General features: G+C 39.8%; 1 protein-coding gene across 6 annotated transcripts in view; it reads left to right on the top strand.

The window, feature by feature from the left end:
* DIAPH2 (diaphanous related formin 2) overlaps nt 1–21,965 on the top strand; it is a 170,639-nt gene that overhangs the window by 68,928 nt on the left and 79,746 nt on the right. For all 6 annotated transcript variants that reach the window (XM_039722540.1, XM_039722538.1, XM_039722539.1 and 3 more), the window contains 2 exons: nt 2,749–2,878; nt 13,738–13,862. In XM_039722540.1, the coding sequence (XP_039578474.1) occupies nt 2,749–2,878; nt 13,738–13,862 (255 nt within the window). The remainder of the gene's footprint in view (nt 1–2,748; nt 2,879–13,737; nt 13,863–21,965) is intronic.

The raw sequence follows: 21,965 nt of genomic DNA, 5'->3' as shown, positions 1-21,965 counted from the left end.
TGTTTTCCTGGCTTACAGAATGAAACATCTTACTCTGTGCAGCTGATTCGAGTGGTTGTGCTGTGTTGTGCTCTGTGTCCCTTGGCCTTTAATCCTTCCCCAAGCCATGGATCTCGTGGAATTGACCCTCAAATTGATGCTTCAGCATTCAGCTGGAGCTGCTTTCTGTAGCCCACACTGATCTAGCAATTTATTTCATTTATTTTTAAACTGAATGTGTTATTTCCAAGTTCTGTCTCTCAGGCAAAGAAAGGCCCTAGACTCAAAACCTGTGTTTTAAAATTTGAACACCACAGTGTTAAAAATTTATCCTGAATCATAGAATGATAGAATATCCTGAGTTGGAAAGGACCCATGAGGTTCATCAAAGTCCAGTTCCTGGTCTTGTAAGCACAACTTAATAGGCTCTTTTTGCTTTTCATGCACTTGGCTGGAGTGTGTAGAGCAGCAGAAATCAGGCTAAGCCATTAGGTTCTTTACAAGCCAAGGAATGTTACATCTATTGGGCAAAATGACTGCAAGTAAAAAGCTGAATGTAAAAAGTATTGCATTTATTGCAAACAATTAAAATAATGGGTGTGTTATTGAATACGAGTGTATTTTGAATATGAGTGTATATTGAATATGAGTACAGGGTGTGAATACAGACACAACCAAGCTGCCACCTGTCCAGTTCCTACTTTCATTTCTATTTTTGTATTTAAATATGTGCTAAACTACACTCACACAGCAGCTATCTTATGTTTCATTATACAAGTGGGCTTAAGACTTGATTTTTAAAATACAGATATTGATTCTAAATATCAAGCAGACCTGTCTGCATCCATTGTGTTAAGAGTAAAGATAAATATAGCAGAGACTTGTTTATGATCAGGCCAAATAAATGAATTTGATACATTTGTTCAAGTTCTAAATAAATGTTTATTTAGATATTTATTTAAATGTTTTACCTTTTCTACAAGGTGCTAATGCTGACTCTCATTGTGATGTTCCTCTTGGTGGCAAAACATGTTCCTGTTGTAATTTGAAAGCAAAATAATTTTGTCCATTTAGAAAAAAAAAAGTGCTTTATCCACTTGATGATGTCAGAGAGATCAAAGACTGCAAATCCCACTACTGTTGTTCACAGACAAATTGAAATGCAATTTCCTTTTTCCGTGCAGATGTTTAGCCAGTAAATCTACTCTTTTTTTTTCAAGTCAGAAGAACTTCTGTGTATGTAACACATTAAAGCCCTTTAACTGCATACCATTACTGAGCATTGTTTAGTCTTTAATCGCTGAATTGGTATGAATTAAATTGCTTTCTTAATTGCCTAAATACCTTATATTTTTAAAAGCCTGTTTTTCCACTGCACTCATTTATTCCTAACAGGGTAATCCTTAAAGCTGAAAGGCCTCTATTAAATTGAACATCGATGGCAAGCCTGTCATGAGGATTATAGAATTAGAACTTCAAGTGATTTAGAGAATGAGAAAACAAATAGGAGATTTTACACAAGCATTTATGTATTCTTCTTAAATAAATCCTTTATTTCATTTGTTGTGTATGTTGTAGCTTACTTCTGTGTAAGAACTGTACTAGATGAGTAAAATGCTGTTAAAACAATTCTTCCCAGATGTATTACTAATTCTCTGTCAAGTGAAGTGTGCCCCTCTCAAACTCTTACCTACCCCTACTCTGTCTTGCCTTTGTAAGAGGAAATCTCTGCTCCTGCTGGATCTTCCATCATCTCACACATCCCTTCTTCACATCTGCACAAAAATGGGCAAACTCAGGAATTTGGCCTTAAATTTGTTCTCTCAATCTCTAAAGTTCCTGATGATCCTTTGTGTAGACACGTGCACTGTGCCATGGGATTTAGCCCTGAGGTTATTGGGAATGTGCCACTGGTCCTGTATTCTAACAATTAGTTCAGATTTTTATGTTTTTTAACTAAAAAACCTCATTTCAGCAGTTCATGCACTCAGACTGATAGAGAACAGTGTCTTATCACTCCCAAGAATACTCATCTGTTTCAGGCCACAAAAAGTCAAAAGAACAGCAAAAAAAAAATACATTTCCCTGTTACTTCCCATTGTGCAGAGTTTCCCTGCAGCTTTTCATGAATACAGCTGCATGCATTACATTTCCTTTAGCTGCAGCCAGGATTACCTTTGCTGTTTTGTTATTCTGTATTCTGGTAAGGCAGGGTGCATTTATGTTGTGTATCTCTGTAGAATTGGGCTCCAAATCTTTAGCCTAACACAGCATGGTTTACATTTGGCTCCAAGAAAAAACACAGTGGATTTACAAGGAGTTACTTTAGTTTGGCTGGTCACAATGCACATTCTGACTGTTGGCCTGGTGTCCAGCTCTGCAGCATTTCAGGGATTCCTGTAGAGTTTTGGCATTCATGGCATTGAAGGAATGCTCTAATTTCACTTCTGTTTCATCTCTGTCCACAGCTTTTTTTATCTGGGGGATTCTGAACTGGCAATGCCAAAATCTCAGAACTTTATGGACTGTCTTCAGACCTTGTTCTCATCAAAATTAATCATTATTTCTTAAAATACATCATAGGGTAGATTCCTTCTAGTCCTAAATTGTGACGAATTCAAGAAATTTCATTTTTTAAATAATCCGTTTATTTGCAGGCAACCCATGTAGGTAACTTTTTACTAATGAGTTGAAGTCTGCAATATTCACTTTATTGAAACAGAAATCTTTTTTTTTCCTTTTTGTTTTCTCCTGTGTTCACTTCTTTAGATTCGAGATACAAAATCATCAGACCAGAAAACCACCCTGCTGCATTTCCTGGCAGAAATCTGTGAGGAGAATTACCGGGACATCTTAAAATTCCCAGATGAGCTGCAGCACGTTGAGAGTGCAAGCAAAGGTAAGCAACAGACAAAGCACCTAAAGATAGCAGTTGTTTGCTTTGATATTAAATATTCCCAGCATTTCATCTGAGATTGTGGGATTATGTAACCTGTAAGCATTGATAATCCACGTGGATTGTGCTTTTCTGGTATTTACTGAGCTGAGAAGTCAGCAGGGAAAAACAGTAATACAGCAACTCCTTTTCTTCTGTTGCAGGCTGTGAAAATAATATCATTTATTTCAGTGAGGTGCTGGAAAAGCCACAGCTCAGGAGTTGTGGCAGCAGTGCAGGGATGGTGCTGAGCGTCCCATCAAACCTCTGAAGAGTGAGCTCTGAGTGTGCAAGGAGCCTGCACACACAGAGTTCCTCATTTCCACACCTGAGAGAGAATAACAAATAAGTAGCTATGCTATTTGTGCAAATAAATATCTATATTTATATATGAAGTGCATAATTACAAAATATGATATATAAAAATAGACATACTATAAATATCTATAATAAATATGCATATTTATTATTTTTGCAAAGAAATAGCATGCTCTGGAAAAATCCCAGGCTGCATGTGAATAGATCCAGTTCAGTTGTGCTGCCCAGGCCACAGTTAATGATTATTTTTGGTCAGTCAGCAGGCCAGGCTGGGGATGTGGTAGCTGAGTTCACCTGTTGGCCACGTTCTCACGTGGCACAGGCTGTGCTGCTTGGCACCCTTGCTGCTGAGCTTTCTGCTGGGGCAAAAGTAGGTACCTGGGCGAGCACAAGAATATGAAGGAAAACAGAGGTCAGAAGTAGTTGGATGCACATTTCCACCAGTCCTGTCCAGGCTTTCTCCTGGAAATTCTTGTCTCCTTTCCTGCAGTGTTATCAGTCAGTGTCTCTGCAGAGCAGTGATTAGCTGTTAGATGCTTTATTAATGAGGCCCTCACTTGCTCTCAGTCTGAGTTCCTGTGTCTCCAGCTGGGAGCAGAGCTCCTGTTTCCCTGAGGACCTGGGGAGAGTTCATCCATCAGCCCAGCTTTGCCATGGCTTCACCTCACACTTCTTCCCACTTTTGTTGTGTTTGTCTTCATCACATTTTTTTTTTTTGCTTTTTCTCAAACTTTCCGTGGTTTTTTCCTGCACACAACCTGTGTTTTATTTGTGTTGATTAAATGTGGCCCTGCCTCACTTTGCTGCAGGAGGGTTCACTGGCCTGAGTGCCTGCTCTGGGATTTTTGGGGTGTCTGTGCAGGGCCAGGAGCTGGGCTCACTGATCCTTGTGAGCCCTCTCCAGCTCAGAACATTCTCTGATTCTGTGGACTAACATATTAATTAAGTTATTTATGCAAGTAGCACTTTGGCATCTTATCTAAATTCCAAAAATGTTTTTTCCCACTTGATAATTCTTTTCTCGAGGTGACTTTTCATCTTTTTCTTCCTTTCTTTGCAAAGTCTTCTGGTTTACCAGGCACTTTTGATGATCTTTTATGAATTTTCTTCTGTGGCTGACACTTGACCTTGCAGCTTTGAGATTTTTACAGTTTGATTCAAAGCCTCTGATGTTCTGTAAGTTGACTTGAGGAATTAAACTGGAAGAGTCAGTAAAGTTTAGTTAAGCTGTAGCATCCTAAACAGAGAAAGCATATTAATGGGAGCAAAGCCTCTAATAATTCTGATGCTTAGAATACATATGAAAAAGATTTTATTGCAGTTAAATTTGTTTCATTCTGTAAGATAAAAGCTGCATTTCCCATAAACAGCACTGACTTCTAGCAGAGCATAAATTGCTGTTCCTTTTTAATGACCAAAACTTCTCTTTCAGCCCTTCTTTGCTTTCTGGAGCAAGGCAGATTTTTGGCAGAGTAAATGGGATTTGTGCAAGTTACTTCAACTGCTCCCCATGGTGTTTCTGGGGGTTGGATAATTGTAATGTTCATCTGCTCTGTCACACGTGGTGCTTTTCCTGTGCAGGAATTTGAAGTGCTTTGCATGGAGGAGGTTTGCACTTCCCATTGATTGTTTGGTGTTTTATAAACCAGTGGTTTTGGGGACGGACAGTTGCGTTTATTTTTCCTGTGGGAAGCCTCTTTTGGAATAAATTGGCTGGATATGAGGATGCTGGCATCAGTTATTCATAAAATAGGAAGAAATCTACCAGTAAATATTATCTCTGCATGAATTTCAAATAAGGAAATGTGAGCTAGGCAGGTGAGTGTCGTTGCTTGAGATGGATGCTGGTTCTTTTTAGTCAGGAGCAGCCTCGTAGTCTGGACTGTGCAGAACCTTCCAAATGCTGCACTTGGCATCTGCAACTTCTTTTCAGCCTTGGCTGCACATTCTCACTTCCATGTAAAGAAAAAAAATCCTGTTCAGTTTAATTTTCATATAAGAATAAAGAACCAGCATCTGAACAACGGCTGATTTTTATTTTTTTTTTACTTTTTAACAAAGAGCAGATAAAGCATAAAACTGGATTTTAATATGGAAAGGTCAATGGGATTAGATGAACTCCCCATGCATGTACTAAAATCTTCAATAATCTGATATTAGGTATAATAAAATAGTTGATCTTTTTAAAGATGGAAGATCAACCTGCAGCTTTATGAAAACTAAAAATAAATTAGGAAACAGTTTTATTCTGGAAAATACAAGCAAAGGTCAAAGTGATTAACTATCAAGAGATCATTGGAAAAGCATTTCTTCTTCCTGGAAGCAGACTGTGAAAGGAAAACCAATCAAAACTCAAAGGCTGTGATGCAGTTCATTGTTTGATGCCAGTGATTTCCTTTTCCCTCTTTCTTTTTTTCCTCCCTTTCTTTTTTCCCCCCTTTCTTTTTTCCCCATTTCTTCATTTCCCCCCCTTTCTTTTCCCCGACCCAGCCCTGCTGGCCCATTCACTCCACTTTTTATCCCTCTCCTGCTTTTCAGGGTTTTTGCTCTTCCCACTTTATAACCTCAGCCTTTTATTAAAGACCTGAAAAATTCCCATCCCCTTTTGGGCTTCAGTCAAATTTCTAAACAAAACCAAGAGGTACCTTAAAAGTCAGATATTTCTAGACAGCCAGTAGATTGGAATCATTCAGAAAATAAATATATTTTTCAAGTTTAGGCTCTCCTGAGTGTCAAGCCTCTCAGAAATCATAAAAGTGAAATAGGTAACACACAAAATTAAGATGATTAAAATAAGTTAGCCATGTGTATTATAACAGCAACTTAATTTTAGATATTAAGAGGAGCAGTTTTACATCCCAGATTGTGATTCAGCCATTGTGCCTGTAAATAATAAAACATTAAAATAAGCCATAGCCATGTCTTTATCTGTTGGATATCACGTTCCTGATGTAGCTGTTCCTGCTTGGATGCAGCAGTGGCACTCACTGGGCTGTGCAGAGTGACTTTAATTGAGATTAACTGGGAAACAGGGATATATATAACATAAATATCTGAATTTTTTAGTCTCTTTCAGTAATAACGAGGGCTTTCAGTAATAACTGAGTTCTTCGCCTGATATCAAGGTGTGCCTCTTGATAATTCTTTTAAAGTGGTGTTGAAAGTAAAATCAAGTGAAAGGTGCCTTGAGGGGGTGAATTAGGTCTGTGCAGTGGACTGAAAAATACCAATACCACAGCACAGATTTGTCACTCACTTGGACATTGGAATTTATTTCATTAATTTGCAGGCATATGGTTCTGATGGTGGAGGCATCTCTCTAGAAAGGCCATTAGCAATGGAAACACTGGGGAATGCAAATATGTGTGCACTTTTTATTACAAATACTGTAATAAAATATTAATTTTGAGATTTTATACAGGTACTTCACTGTGATTTAATGGCATCATTTTAGAATGGGGGAAATATTTTAAAACATCCTGTGCCACTGGCACTTTGAAGTACAGCAATTTAAAACATGCTCATAAGCAGCAGCCGTTTTTCTGTCAGACAAAAGTTTTATAGTTTGTTGCAGCAGAAAAAACCTGGGTTTTAGCAGAGAGATCTGCAGCATTTCCACCTTGCACAGCTGAAATTGCTGAAGCAGATTTTGCCCAATCTGGCACAGGAGAGGTGGAAAGCAGAAACCTCACAGGTGCCTCTTGTGCTGGAGTTCTGAGCAGCAATTTCTCCAAGGGATCCTTTTGGAGCCTGGCTGAGATTCTGGATTGCCTCACACTCTGCAGAATGGCTTAGTGAGTTCTCCCAGTCTGAGAGGGCTTGGAGGATTCTTTTAGCTGCTGTCTGTGTGTAATAAATGCTGTAGAGAGCTGTGGTGGTTCTGTGTGCTGGAGCTGCATTTTGAAGTTATAATTTGGAATCTCCATTAAGCAGCTCTCTGTATGGCTTGCATTTTAAGGCTCTGCTCCTCTCCCTGAAGTGGAAGTATCAAGGGCAAAATGAAAGAACAGTCCAAATGACTCTCATGGGCTGTTGCTTATTAAAGAAATTAAAGCATTTAAGAATTTCTGGCTGTAGTTAAACCAATTCAGAACCGAAGATTGCTTTAAATGTCTTAAGTTGTGTAATCCATTTAGAATTCTTTAAAGCAAGCCTCCAGAGAGAGGCAAAAGCTACAAAATGGCACTTTGTTCCTTCTTTTCCTGCTTATCTGTGGTGGAATTTGCGCTTTAGTGGCTGTGAGGAAGGTTCTGGCCCCTCTGGAAGTGGCTCAGGCAGTCAGGAAGGCCAGGCTTTGATGAGGCTGCCCAAAACCTCTGACTTTTTCTATCTGCAGCAGGTTGTGTGACCAGTTCTGCTCCTTCTCTGTGCCTTCCTTACTTTGTGGAAGGCAAAGTTCCACACTTCCTTATTTTTTTTTTACTTCTTTGCTTCATTTGCAATTTGTCTTACATCCCTGCCAGCAGTTCTGCTTCAGCATGCTCATTTAATACGTACTGATTTTGTAATTACAAGCTCTCTTTTAAAACTAAACTCAACTTCTGAGATCTTGAAAGACATTTGTAATTAAGTCAACATCAAAGTAGGGTGAGTTTCTGGAGTGCTCTGGAGGTGATATCCCACACTGCCAGGAGAACACTGCTGATTGCAGAGCTCTTCTCACCCAGCAGCTCCAGTGCTCCTGGTTATTCTTCTGAAATTGGGACATCTGCTTTCTAAAAGATCTGTAGTTGTAATATGAAAAGTCAGTTCAGCTAAAGAACTTAAATTCTGCAGCATTGTTTGCTGTTTGGTTAGTGAGGTAAACGTGGAAGGTTGGGGGGAAGGATGCTCCTGACAAGGGGGGGCAGGAGGGTGGCACACACCGAGTGCCTGAGTCTGAACCTCTCATTAAACCCCAAACCAGGAGTCATTGGGCTTGATACCAAGGGATTTTACATGAAAATTGTGTTCAGCTCTCCTGCAGGTGGGCAGGACAGGACAGCAATGCTCAGGGGCTGTCTCTTCAGGGCAGTGAAGTTCCTGTAGCAGCCTGGACAGGTGGGCACAGCCTGGAAAGGTGGAGCACAGCTTGGAAAGGTGGGAAACAGCCTGGAAAGGTGGATGGAAAGGTGGGGCACAGCCTGGAGAGGTGGGACACAGCCTGGAAAGGTGGAGCACAGCTTGGAAAGGTGGGAAACAGCCTGGAAAGGTGGATGGAAAGGTGGGGCACAGCCTGGAGAGGTGGGACACAGCCTGGAGAGGTGGAGCACTGCTGTGTCCCTGCCTTCTGCCCCTTCCCCTGCTGGGTTGGGAGCAGGCAGAGCCTCTGCAGGGCAAGGAGATCTCAGCATGCAAATCAAAAGTGCAAATGCATGTCCATGAGTGAAATCTGTTACAAATTCTGCTTTGAAGGTTCCTCAGATCAACTCCCAGTACACAGTAATGGGATATAAACACAGCATTGCCATTTGGGCAGACCTGCTCCTACTCCTGAAGTTGAAAATGTGCAGGGAAGATTCTGGCAGGGAGAAAGTCTGTTCTGCATGGTGGGTTGGTTGTTAAGCACCAAGGCTTTGTGTCAGAAAGCTTTCCCAGTTTTTGGAAGAGGAGGATGGCTCCTCTAACTGGGTAAGGTGGGAGCTGTTCTTCCCCTTTGACCCTGAAGTGTTTAAACATTTGTTGTCTTAACAAACAGAAAATTACTTGGTATGAATTGAGTAATCAATGCTTGTAATTCCTGCAGATTATGCACTTGCTCACCCATTTCCCTCCAAACTGCCTCTCATTCCTTTGTGAAAGACTTTCCATCTGCCCTCGGGCAATAAGAAATAAATAGTCATTAGTATGCTTACAATGTAGTTATGGTGCAAATACTGTCTAGACTTAAAAATCCAGCAGTTAATTTGCTTGGTACAGACCTGCTTTTGCTTACTGAAGTAATTGATGTTGCTGGCTTTCACTGCAGAGTGTTTTCCAGCTGTGGACAGTAATTCCTGCAGATTATGCACTTGCTCACCCATTTCCCTCCAAACTGCCTCTCATTCCTTTGTGAAAGACTTTCCATCTGCCCTCGGGCAATAAGAAATAAATAGTCATTAGTATGCTTACAATGTAGTTATGGTGCAAATACTGTCTAGACTTAAAAATCCAGCAGTTAATTTGCTTGGTACAGACCTGCTTTTGCTTACTGAAGTAATTGATGCTGGCTTTCACTTCAGAGTGTTTTCCAGCTGTGGACGTGGCCATCCCAGGCCTGCATCATGATCAGAGACCATTTAAATTTCTCATGCAAGAGGCACTGCACCTAATCAAAATGTATCATTTCACCCCTTGTTGTGGGGAGGACTCTCAGTCTGATGCAATCTTATTTTAGAAGGGATTAGCCTGACCTTTGGTCCTGCTGCTGTATTAATGTAAATACAAAATGCTTAGCCTGGCTACAGGGACCAGCTAGTGCTCACCATCAACATGAGATTAACTGCTTGGAGCATTTTTCTGGGACTAAACTGCTCCAGCAGACACTCACTAAGCCTTCCTTAGCGTGCAGACTGTGCCATGCTTTCTCCAAAACAAGTGGATAGGATTGGTTTGAGGGGTTTTTTTTCAGAGGAGCAATTAATATAAGGAAAATAATGAGATGAAGGAAATTATTGCCTTCCATGTCAGAATAATATTGTGCCATCTCTGCAGTGGCTGTGATTTTCTGCTATATTTAAATAATAATATACAAAATAATCTTTTAATCAGTCCAAGATTTAATGATGCATGATAAGTGAGTTGCATTCAGTATTTGTGCAGAGACAATACTGATGGATCTAAGTGCATTGCTCTGCCCTGACAGGAATCCCCTGGACAATGCATTATCACCCTCCCCTTTACCTTGTTCCTGTTAGCTCTGGATGTTACAGTGATTCTGCAGTGAAACACAAGTTTAACTTCTGCTGTTGGCTTTGTTCTTTGTCTCATAAATCCTTTTATCACCAGGGTTTGAGGTCCATACATTCGAGGTGCTGCATTTCTTTCACCTTCAAGCTGCAGGTGCTCTTTGCAAGCCAACCTCTCCTTAGGGCTAAACTGAGAGCCAGACTGACACAATTTGGCACAAACTGAGAATTTTTGCTGCTTTTTTCCTCTCTTTGGCCTTGAGGATTGGTCCACATATAGGTTTTTGGGTTTATGTGGGTTTTTAGACAGGCTCTTTGGGGAGAACACTGCAGTTCCTCCAGGCTGGTTCCCCACATCTGCACGTGTTCAGAGACTTCAAAATTTCCATCCCTGCTTTTGACCTTTGACTTCTTTCTGAACCTGCTGTCCAAGAATCCACATCATTTCCTCCTGAACTCACTTATCCTCTGTCTTCTCTGTTCCCTGTGTCAGCAAATTAGTCTGACTTTGGAATTCTCCAACTTTCCCATTTCTTGGATGCTCCCTTTCCAGGGTGGGTGGGAGTCTTTGTCCTGTTAAGCTGTGGGGCTGGGTGAGGTGGGCTCTTTACTGCTGCTGCTTTGTTTTCCTTTGGAAATGTGGCCAACCTTTTATCCTTGCTAATGCAAGGAAATAAATGGCCAGGCATCCTTTAGGTTTCTTCCCTTTTTTTTGGGTCTGCTCACCCTTGACTGTCTGGGGGTTACACACAGGGCATTTTTTCTGGTGACTTCTGCTGCTGAGTTTTGTTTTTTTTTCTTCCTGTTTTCCTCATTTTCTGTACTTTCCCCATGTTCCTACCTTGACATCAGTTATTTATGTATTGGATTTAGTTGGTTGGTCTCTCTTGCTGCAACATTAAGTGGAATAATATTGGAATGGCTGCTCCAGAGAGGCTTTGTCAGTAAGAGCCCTTGCTGCTGAAGGCCAAATGCTGCCTTTCATGTCCATTTTTGAGACCAGTTCTATTAAATGCCTAATTTTCCTGTAGAGTGATGGGCAAATGGAAGGTGAACAAGCCTCTGTCTGTGAGGAGTGCAGGGGACAGGCTGTTCAGGGTGTGCAGTTTGAAATGGTTTCAAGGAAATGGCTTTGTGCTGCAAGTAGAATTTATGCTTTCATAAATTAAACCTTGCAAGAGTTTGGAGAAATTTGCATGAATTTCCCTGAAAGTAGAAGGTATTCATGTTGATTCCTTTGCACATTACTGAAGTAGTAAATCTCTAATAAAAGGGTTTATGGGAGGAAATGCAGATATTTTATTATAGTCTATATATATATATGTTCCCTGTTCTGTCATCTTTTGAAATTTGTCTTGCAGAACAACAACTGCATAAATTATTTGAGCAGAAACTTGTACATTTGCCTGGGCAAGGGGGGAAACAAGTGAACAGAATTGCATATTCTACAACTTTTTTTTGTTAATTGAGTGTGAACAGAGAAGTTAATTATGGGAAGCACAGCTTTAGGAGGATGCAGCCTTCTTGCTTGGACGGAGTTCCTCCCTGCTTTCAAAGCCTGATCTGATCTGGGGCTTTCTGAACTTAGTTTTGTAGATGTGAAAACACTTTCCATCCATCTTAATCACAAAGTTCAACAGTTATTTGTCATTGCTTGCTGACTTTCTTGGCACTTTTGAATTCCAGACAAAAATAAACTTTTACTCTTGCTGCGTGGTCATGCATTTGAATATTTTCAAATTGCTGTAAACAGTTAAAGTCTGTGTTATGTTGCCCATTTTCTTACCAGCTGCTATTCTTTCTGTGAGCAGAATGACCATTTGCATCCTCCTCATTTATGTTTCAGTTCCAGCATTTTCCTTCAGTGCTGTTTGTCCCCCTCTGCAACTCCACAACAGCCCATAAAAATATTACAGTAATTCAAGTTGTTCAGTTCAAGCAGAAATGGGTGCTTTGATCATAATATCAAACGATTAAACTAATGCAAGCAGAACCTAAAAGCTTTGATAATTTGTGTTATTCAGAGTGGTTTAGTGGTTGATTTCAAGGTTAGCTCTCAAATGTGAATTTAAAAGCTACAAGGATTCGGTGGTCAATATAGATTCCCACCCCTGTTGAATTAAGCTTAAAAAACTTCCACTATAATTCTAGGATTACATGATTAGTAGTTCCTTTGGTATCCAGTATAAAATGGATAAAATTGAAAATAAAATCAAGATAATGGCTGCTATAAAGACAGCTCTATTGGTGCCGTATGTATTTGAACACGCTCGTGAAATCAGGGTTATTGCTGATGGGAGTCCTTACTTGGAAAGAATAGAAAATTGGTTTTCCTCTGGGAACAGCTCCCTTATTTACCAGATTTTTATTTCCTATGTGCTGTTTCAGGCCATTGTTACTCAATTTCCTTATTTAATCTCATGTAGTCATGACATCTTTTCTTTTTTTTTTTCTTAATTACTAAGAAAATAGAAAAATAAACGGTTCTTTAGAAAATACTTAGTGGAACTTTTGGGCAAACTGCTTTCCAGCAACAGATAATAAAAACTCCTTAAAAAAAAAAAAAGGAGTTGTTTGCTTTTCTTGGCTGTAGTGGGGCAAAGGGGTCTTGGGATTCTCTGCTTTTCCTTAAGAGCACTGAGATGAGAGCTGAGCAAGAGGAGACAAAGAATGGGAGAGAGCCTGGGTTGCAAAAGGCAGCTTGGGCTGGAGAGAAGTGCTTGGCCAGTTCTCCTCTGGGACAAAAACCAGCCTGACAAGGGGGCCTCATGGTTTATGCCATAAAAGTCAACATTTCCAGCTCAGACTGTTCTCCTTCTCCAGCTGGACCAGGAATTTCTCTGCAGAGGCTCTGCCACTTTGCCCCCAGGTCTGGAATTTTTTGTGATGTGGGGTTGCTTCATCCCCATGAGGGTGCTGTCATTTTTTGCTCGCAGGATGCATCAGTTAGGGGTTGTTTAATCCAAATTGGCATCACAGTGCTGTTCATTAGAATGGCTTGTCACACAGCAAGCAGGAGTTCTTTACAGTCCCCTCTTTTTTTTTTAATTAGTGTGCTGTACTCTGAGTCCTTTACTTCCCTTTGATTATCAGCAGCTTTTATTATTCAGACCTGCCTTTGCTATTAACACAGCTCTGGGCCCAGAAATCAGTGTCACTTCAATATAAGAAAAAATATTTCTTTTTTTTTCTCCCATGTCTATTCTTTAAATCATTCCTGTAACAGAAATGTGCCTTAATAAGATCATTCATTTAACCAAGTACATGCATTAAGAAGATGAAATCTCTTTGAACTCTAGTTAGTTTTTAATCTTTGAATTAGATTTAAAAGAATATTAGAAATAATAATATTAGAAATATTGGAATTTTTACCATAAATTTAAATAGAAATTGAATAATTTGAACTAATGGTAGAGTTAAGTGGTGACATTTCAATGTTAAATACGATGATCTGGTATATTACAGTAGATATTTTCAATTTATTTTTATGAAGGGAAGGATTTTTTTACGAGCTGTAATTCAGAAAAATATGAATCTACTTAATGGAACCATTCTCTTGCAGACTATTTATACAGCCATTGTTTTTTCCTCTTCTGACACCCTTTCTGCAATCACTTTGTGAACTCTTTTTTCCCTTAGTTTCAGCCCAGACTCTGAAGAGCAACCTGGACTCCATGCACCAGCAGATCCAGCGCCTGGAGAAGGACATTGAGAACTTCCCTAAAAGCCAGGACGAGCACGACAAGTTTGTGGAGAAGATGAGCATATCCTTTTGGCACGTCCCCACTGGTGGCCTGGGCGCTCTGATCCCCTGCTGGGGTATTTGCAGCACTTCAAAATGGGCTTTAAGTCTCTTTTTGTGCGTTTCTTCTAGAGCAGAGCAAAGGCATCAGTGGACGTGGTGAATGTAAGCAAGCACAGAACTGAAAGCATCAATAATCAGATTTTCAAGGGGTGCCCAGACAGCTTTCCTGGAGGAAGTAGTTACACTGAGCAGCCATAAACTCAGTATGGGGATTTTTTTTCTGTCTGAAAGAATTATTGAATCAATTTTAGAAAAATACCAGCAGTAAAGTTGATATATTTATAATTTTAGCTCCAGATGTGGTGGCTTTTGAAGGGCAGTTTTAATTTTGCTAATGGTTTTAGGTTACATTTTAAACATTTTAGAGGAATATTTACATTTGTTTTCACTCTGAAGTGTTATATCCTTTAATTTCTCTAGAGAATAGAAACTGTGGATTCTTTAAGTAAAATCTGGGAGGGACTCCAATGTGAAGTCTGTCTAGCTTGTTTTTGTATATCTAGCTTTCTTTTTATTCAAAACTTAAAAGTAACAACTCTACTGAAGATACAAGAAGTTCACAGAAATGCAGAAAAGACTGAGAAAAACCCTTTAAAAAAAAAAAAAAAAGAAATTCCCAGGTTTTTATTGTGCTCAGATCCCAGCTCTGTGTGGAAATGTGGGAGCATTTGGAGTGGGGTGCCAGGTCCGGGGCATTTTTTGCATTTCCAGAAGCTCAGCTATTCCTGTGAGATCTCTCCTTTCTTGCTGCCACAGAAGTCGTGGCAAAACTCGTGGGTTTGGGTTTTTCAGAGGAAAGAAAAAGGAGGGGATTGATGTTTGGATCCATTCACAGCTGCTCAGCACGTTTGGTAGGTGGCTGTAAGGAAGATTTCTCCCCTCTGCTGTGTCTGTGCAAAGTCAGTTTTTTGCAGGATTTACCATCTGAATGGAGTCAGTGACAGAATTTCACAAGTAGATATTTAACATCTCCTCTGTATGGATTTATTTTAAGTTTCTGACAAGGCTGCTGAAAGTAGCTTAAGGGAGACAACTCCTGACTAAGTGGAAAATTGTTTCTTATTCCTTCCATCTTCCCTTGCACTTTGTCTTACGTGCAAGGTTCAGGGAGTTGCTGCTGGTAATCACTTTTATCAGTTCTGCTATTAAACAAAGCTCATTATTATTTCCCTGAGCTTCATTCACATCAGCAAATCTTTCAATATTGCCCTGTAATTGTTCTGTGCCTTGTCACCCCATCAGAGGCTGAATTCTGTCACGCTGGCCCCACTTTTGTTCATAAATTAAACCAATTTATGAAATGCACCTTTCCCACTGTGCTTTTCCTGTTAAGTTGGACAGCTCTGCTTTCCAGGTCACAGAAATGATTGTTCAGTTGTGTTTTTGTTTTGCTGCCTATGTGTTTAGTTATAGACACAATTAGCATCACTCAGATGGTTTGGTGAGGAAAAAGAGCCAAGTAGATAATATTTAACATTTTTTCTCTGCAGCATATCACCTGAATTTCTTAGAGAAGAAAAAGTTTGTCTGACAATGCAAAAGAGTAAAAAAAAAAAAATTACTAATGTTTCTTTGTGTTGGCAGAAATAGGAGGAGCCTGTGGAATGGTTGAAAGGGAATTATTCCCAGGGCCCTGGGCAGCCTGGCTTGTTGATTCCAGGTAATTCCAGCCCTGGAGCTGCCCCCAGAGCTGTGCTTGCTTTTATCAGGCCTTGGGGGCTGCAGCAGAGATAAGGCTGCAAGGCAGGGGCTGGCTGCACCGGGGGGTTTGTGTTTGCATTATGAACAGATGACCTGAGAAGTGCTCTGCTTCTCTTTCAAAAGTCATCTCCCCTCGGATCCAGGGATCCAGTTTGTTTCTGCTTATCACTGAATATGTTGAGGCTTTCTACACTCCCGTGGTTTTTATTCGATTGAAGAATCATTTTGGAGGGTGTAAAAATGACACCCTTGTCTGCAGTACGTATTTCTTTGATTTCCTCAGCTGCCTGAAGATTTGTTAGTGATGGCACATCCCGAGATTAGAAAGTTACAGAATTTCAGGCTGAACATCTCTCTGAGTGTTTGAGAAAACTTGAAATGTCTCCGTAGAGTTTTGGGATGCAGCAATTATAATATTCAAGGCACAGTTTCTCATTCCTGTCATAAACAAAGTTATTTACCAGGAGTTGTGGATGAGACTTTGTTCAGGGGATGTGAGAGTGATAGATACTGCTCAGAGTATCAGATTCATGTAGGAGGCCAGTGACAAGAAAAATACCAGTCATAACATGAATTTGTCATAATGAAATTAATATTCAAAATACAGAAGCAAATTCTGTCAAACAATTTGAGTCATTTTAGTTTTTCTAACTTTTTGTAACAAATAAGCTTTTGGTGCTGTGAGTGACAAAAAGATGAATAGAAATTCTAGCTGCATTTTCATTTTGGATTTTTTTCTTGCTCAGTTTCTAAGCAAGATAATTTTTCTCTTCACTTAATCAGTTTTTTATTTAGCACATACAGTTATTCATCTCAGTGCAGTGTGGCTGAAGAAAATAAAGGGATTAAAATAGTCCTTCTGTGAATTTCTTGCTATATTAAATAACTTAGGTGTGATTCCTGAAACAACTTTTCTATGATCTGATCCGTGACTGGAATTGTATTTTACCTGAAGATCAATTTGTAAATAATTCAGCTTTAAGTGGGAGAGGTTCCTTTTATAATTAGCCCTGCTGCATGCAGCACTGGGGAGTCTGATTCAACAGTTTAGAAAAGTAATTACAGACTAAGTCTGGCTTTCACTCCTTGTTTTATTTCAGCGTCTGTGCCTCTAATTGAAGATTTTTCCAAAGTGCAGAACTCTGAATTTTATATTTGCTTGCTGTAGATGTGTACAGTGATTTCAGTGATGTTAAAACATGGGTGTCTAGTTGAGAAGGGTTTTCACATTCATGGACTTCAAATGGAAATGTTATTAACAAGGATTACAAACAACTAAATTGAAAAGCAATTTCAGAGGGAACAAATGGAAAGTTGTACTGAGTTAACATTCATATTGATATAGAACTATAAATACATGAATAATAAATACAATTTCTTTCTCCCTTCCAACACGCACACAAACTAAAGTTTATTCCTCTAGAAAGTAGTTAATTCCTCTAGAAATATATAAAATATATATAGCTCCTGCTATAAACAGGAGCTTTGAATGCTGTTCCAAGGGCACATATTTGGTCACTGGGTTCATGCTTTTTGTTATCCTGCTCCCTGCACAGGAATAACTTTGGCTGTGTGTGTTTTATAAAATACCTGACATGAATTTATTTCTCCAATGTGTCCTACATTAATGGAGGCCTTGTGTGGCTTTTCAGCTGATCGTTTACCCTAATAAGAGACATTAGCGTGCCTAAACTTATTGAAATCTTTTGCCTACCAGAGCAATCAATGCTGCCACGTGGGTTTCTAACTGATTGCATACATGTAAAGAATTCAAAGCTTTTTTTTTAAAGAATTGCAGAATTAAGGGAATGATGAATGAAAGAGCAAAAATTACTGCAGATAAAAAAAATTCAAAGCACTGTACATTCATCTTATCATTAAATGGAACAGCAGCAATTTGTGAACTAATTTTAATTTCCAGTAAGGAACACCATTCATTAGAAGAGAATCCTTTTTATGGAATAAAAGAGCTGCCTTCCTGACAGGCATGGATCCTCTCTTGATGTGCATTTATGCTCCCAGTTCTAACAACCATTACAGCCTCACATTTCCTCACTTGATGCACTTCAGTTGTACAGAAATGATCTGGGGACAGGACTGGGGACTGGGGTGCAGTGGGAATGTTCACATTAAAGTCAGCTGATCCTTCTCTTGTGGGAGCTGCACTGCAGGGTCTCTTCGAGCAGCCCCTGGGCAAGGAGAAGCATTCCCACAGCATTGATGTTGGCTCCCAAGGGATCTCAGCCCCCTGAAGGGTGGGAGCTGTGCTCCTGTCAGTGCCAGGGGCAGGACAGCAATTCCAGAGCCCCAGTGGGAATGGCAGGAGCTCTCTGGCATCTCCCAGCCCTGGGGTTTCCTCCTGGCTCCTCAGGGAGCTGCTGTGGCTGAGACAGAGACAATCCAAAGCACCACACTCCATTTCCAGAAGGCTTCAAACTGGTTTTATTAAAGCCTGTATGCTTTTTATACAGAATTACAAAACCCAGAAGCTTACACTTTACTCATTGGTCATAAGAGACAAGCAAAGTGCCCATGGAACAGGTAGATGCAGGTTTCTCTTATTTCTCCTTCCTTTCTTGGTTTCCGAGTCGATGACCTTGGTAGGGAATCCTTTCAGGGGGTACCATGGATCTCTTCTCAAGCTCCTCTCTGGCTCCCAGAAGTCACTGTAAAACCTTTCCCCAGGGAACAGTCATTCCCTTCAGGTGACAGGAGATGGCTTTCCAGGAAAGGCTGGTTTTGGTTGTGGAGCTTGAGATGGGCCAGTGGCTTCAGTTCTGCAGGGAAATGTGCATCAATAGCCAGCCGTGCCCAGCAGCAGGGCTTCTCCCAGAAAACCCCACAGGGGAGCACTTCTAGGAGCTTCTGTGCATGTCCCTGTATTTGAGGTCACTGCCTTCTGCCTGGGTGTATTTAAATGGGATTTTCAGTGCAGAGGCATTTCTCAGGGCTTTGGAACTGGGAGAGGGAACCATTCGATGGTTTTAAAATTTCAGGTCATGTTTAAACCTTAGAAGAGTTTTGTATGTCTGCCTTTTCTTGCAGTATTTTTATAAAGTTTTTGTTCTCGCTAGCTGCAAAACTGCCATTTGAAAAGAGTTTATTTGCAAGTGCAAGGTTTGACTAAAGGAGAATTATAGTTACTTATCCATAGAAAATCATTTTCCTAAATATTGTGTAGGGAGAGAAGTCTACCTTCCTGCTCCTGGAGGGAGCATGGATTTTATTGGCTATATTTTAAGTTGCTCTTACATCAGAGAATTCATCAGTGTTTTTTTAGAGTGTTGAATATTTGTTTAAATTGATTTCTTCTGCTCACAGTTCAAAACAAGTTTTAAGGGGCAGGAAGCAGACAGTTGCAGCTGTTTAAGATGAAGCAATGGTGAACTTGTTGAAACTTTGGGATTTGCTTAATATCAATAAATTCTAATCAGCACCCAGCAGTGGGAGGAAACTTCTATTTGGTATTGATTTTTTTAAGGCTTTGTAATTTTTGTTGTTGTTTGCATTTAAGTATGAGAAATTATTTCTTAAGAAATAAACTTGTGATTAATTTATCTTTCTAATACCTTCATACAGAAAACAACTATTTTCTTCTTAATTTAAATGGAAGAAAAAGACTTTGCAGTGCCTGTTGAAAGCACAGCCCAGAAAAGTAATGATTTATTTACTGTTGAGTCTTTAGTTTTATGTTTAAATGGAAAACATTTTAAGCAATAATTGCAAGCCTTATAATGCTGTACATCTGCTTTGTAATTCATTTTAGTACATAAATTGTTCAAGTTTCAAGGAAGTTTTTGAAGCAGAGCCTGTATTTATTTAAGTGCCAGAATAATAATACCAGAAGTTTGGGGTTTGTTTTTTTTTTGCCCTGCTGCAGCCTCGTGTCAGTTTGAATTCATTGGTAATAAGTTAATCAAATCTTCCTGTACCACCTATTGTGTTTGGTTTTATGCAATTGGCTAACATGAGCAAAGGAGAAGCTCTCACATGGGTGGTGTACGTTAAATGTTGCATGTAGGATTGTCTGTTCTAGGTTTCTGTAGCTCTAAGACAGCCAAATGTGTGATTTGAGTATTAGATTTGAGATCCCAGTGATTTGCTTGGCTCTTTGACAGCCCCCAGTCTGCCTGCCCCAGATTTGCATTATTTTGTATTGCCCCAAATGCAAGTAAAGCATCCCTAAAACGCACTTTTGAGGAGGAAATTGACAGTGTATCATCTTCTGAGAGGTTACATTTAAAAACCTTTTATCTCTGAACACTCGCCTGATATTTAAATGGGGCTGCCAAAGCAACCAAGACACACTTGATTTAACTGCTGGTGCTTGTGATTCTGAGAAGGCATCCAAGGGCTGCTGGATTTCATCAGCACTGCCAGAAAATCCCCCGCTGAAAGCACACTGATACTAGATAGGAAGAATTAGTTTGTACAAATAATCTGCTTTTCTTTTCCAAACTAGAGGCTTTTTTTGGAAAATTCAGGGCATCAGTGAATAAACAGAGTTTTCCTTCTCTGTTTTTTGCATTGCTAATTGTTTAAGCTTGTGGCATCTCAGCAGTTTGAATCCTATTGGAGAACTGACCCAGCCAAGTTAAAAATCAGATTACAAGCAATTTGGGCTATATTTAGTTACTGATATTCAATTGACATTATTAAGCTTTAGGGGAATAAACCACCAGTATTTGATGTTGTTGAGCTCAAATGTACTTTAGTTGTTTACTTAGTCTTTGGGGAGTGTGTCTCCCCAGCACATAAAATGATCTGTGTGTGCAGAGCTGCCTTTTTAAAGGTAAAAGTTTAAAAATAAGATAATTATTGGGTCAGAAATATGGCCAGTTAGAGGGAACAACATCAGCAACACATTCTGAAATGTCAGCCCTGAGCAACCCAGCAACACTCACACAAACAATCCCAGAAGCTGAATTTGTTTATTTGTTTATTTATTTGGAGAGCCTGTTGTTCACTGACAGTTGTGATAGAACTGTTGCCATTCAATTTGATTTCCACTGAGAAATGTCCTCTGTGGCATTTACTAATCCTTTCATTTACCTGATTTTTCACCCTGGAATAAAAATAAAATAATGTCCCCATTAAAAGGGCTTTGAAATATTTGCATGACTGGTGTCACATTTGGCGTGACTGGATGTTTGTCATGGAAGTCAGTGGATATAATTGAGTTAAGGTGAGGTTAAATGTTCTGATTCTGCTGCAGATAAATATTCCAGACCTGCAGCTCATTACCCCTTGTGTTTGCAGGTGAATGCTGTGAGTCTTTGGACAAAGTTAACTTGTAAGAATATAATGCTGAAAAAAGGCAAATTATTTTGCTGTTCTGATAGAATGGCTCTTCTTTTCTGGTCATGGCTGAAACCATTGTTGTTTGGTTTGTTATTTAATCCACTAAATGGCAATGTTGCTAATTATTCTCCCAAATAATCATCTTTCCATATTACTGGGGGAAAAAAAAATCAATCAATTTGTCATGATCCCATTACAAACCTAATTTCAGAATTGCTGTGCAGGTTTTCACTCTGGCCATTTAGAGGGAAATGCTTTTCCTTCGTTTCCTCTTGTGCTTTGAGCGTGCATGGTTACTAAGCTGTAACCCTGTAGAATTAGATATTTCCCAATTAAAGATGAGTTTAACCTTGTGGAAAAACAACTTTAATCTCCTTCTGCTTGGTCAAGTCCAGTTTCCCTGCTGAGAGGCAGGAGAACATGAACATTTCTGTGCTGGGAGATGGCTGAGGAATTCAGGTCTCTAGCATTTTTCTGCCCCCTGCTTTGTTTATCCTGAGTAAATTCTAAGAGGGATGTGAGAAATCCTGGGGGAAGGGACTGCCAGCCTGTCTTCTCTTCAGTCTGGAACTTGTAAAAGTCAGCCTGGAATCACGAGGGCTCCTCGTGGGGTGTGTGGAGCAGCAGGTTTACCTTCAACCAGAGCACCACAGCATCATTTCAAACCTTTGCTTTACAGCCTCTTTTTCTCAGCTTTAACGAGCCGTGGTGAAGCTTTCTGGGATGAATGTGGGTGATTCTGTGTGAGGGGGGGTTTAATCACTCCAAATATGAAATATTCCATAAGGTGCACTGAAGTTCTCTATTTGCCTCCGTGGTGCACTAAGCATCCAAAGAATTGTTAGTCTGTTTTTATTGCAAACCATCAAGTAACAGACGTGCTGTTGAGGTATTTCATGTGAATTGTTTAATTTGATGTAGTCTGCATGTTGCTCGGTGAAATGGATTTTGAAAAACTTTAAATTGGTCAGGTCCCATCTGGCAAGATTCCAGATGTTTATTTTTATCATAAAGGAGTTTTTTACAGTACTCTGCTTGGTACCTGGCTTTGTTCTCTTTA

The sequence above is a fragment of the Passer montanus genome, unplaced genomic scaffold (assembly GCF_014805655.1).
Source record: "Passer montanus isolate IOZ18808 unplaced genomic scaffold, ASM1480565v1 scaffold49, whole genome shotgun sequence".
Classification (NCBI taxonomy): Eukaryota; Metazoa; Chordata; class Aves; order Passeriformes; family Passeridae; genus Passer; species Passer montanus.
This window is presented reverse-complemented; position numbering and strand designations above follow the sequence as displayed.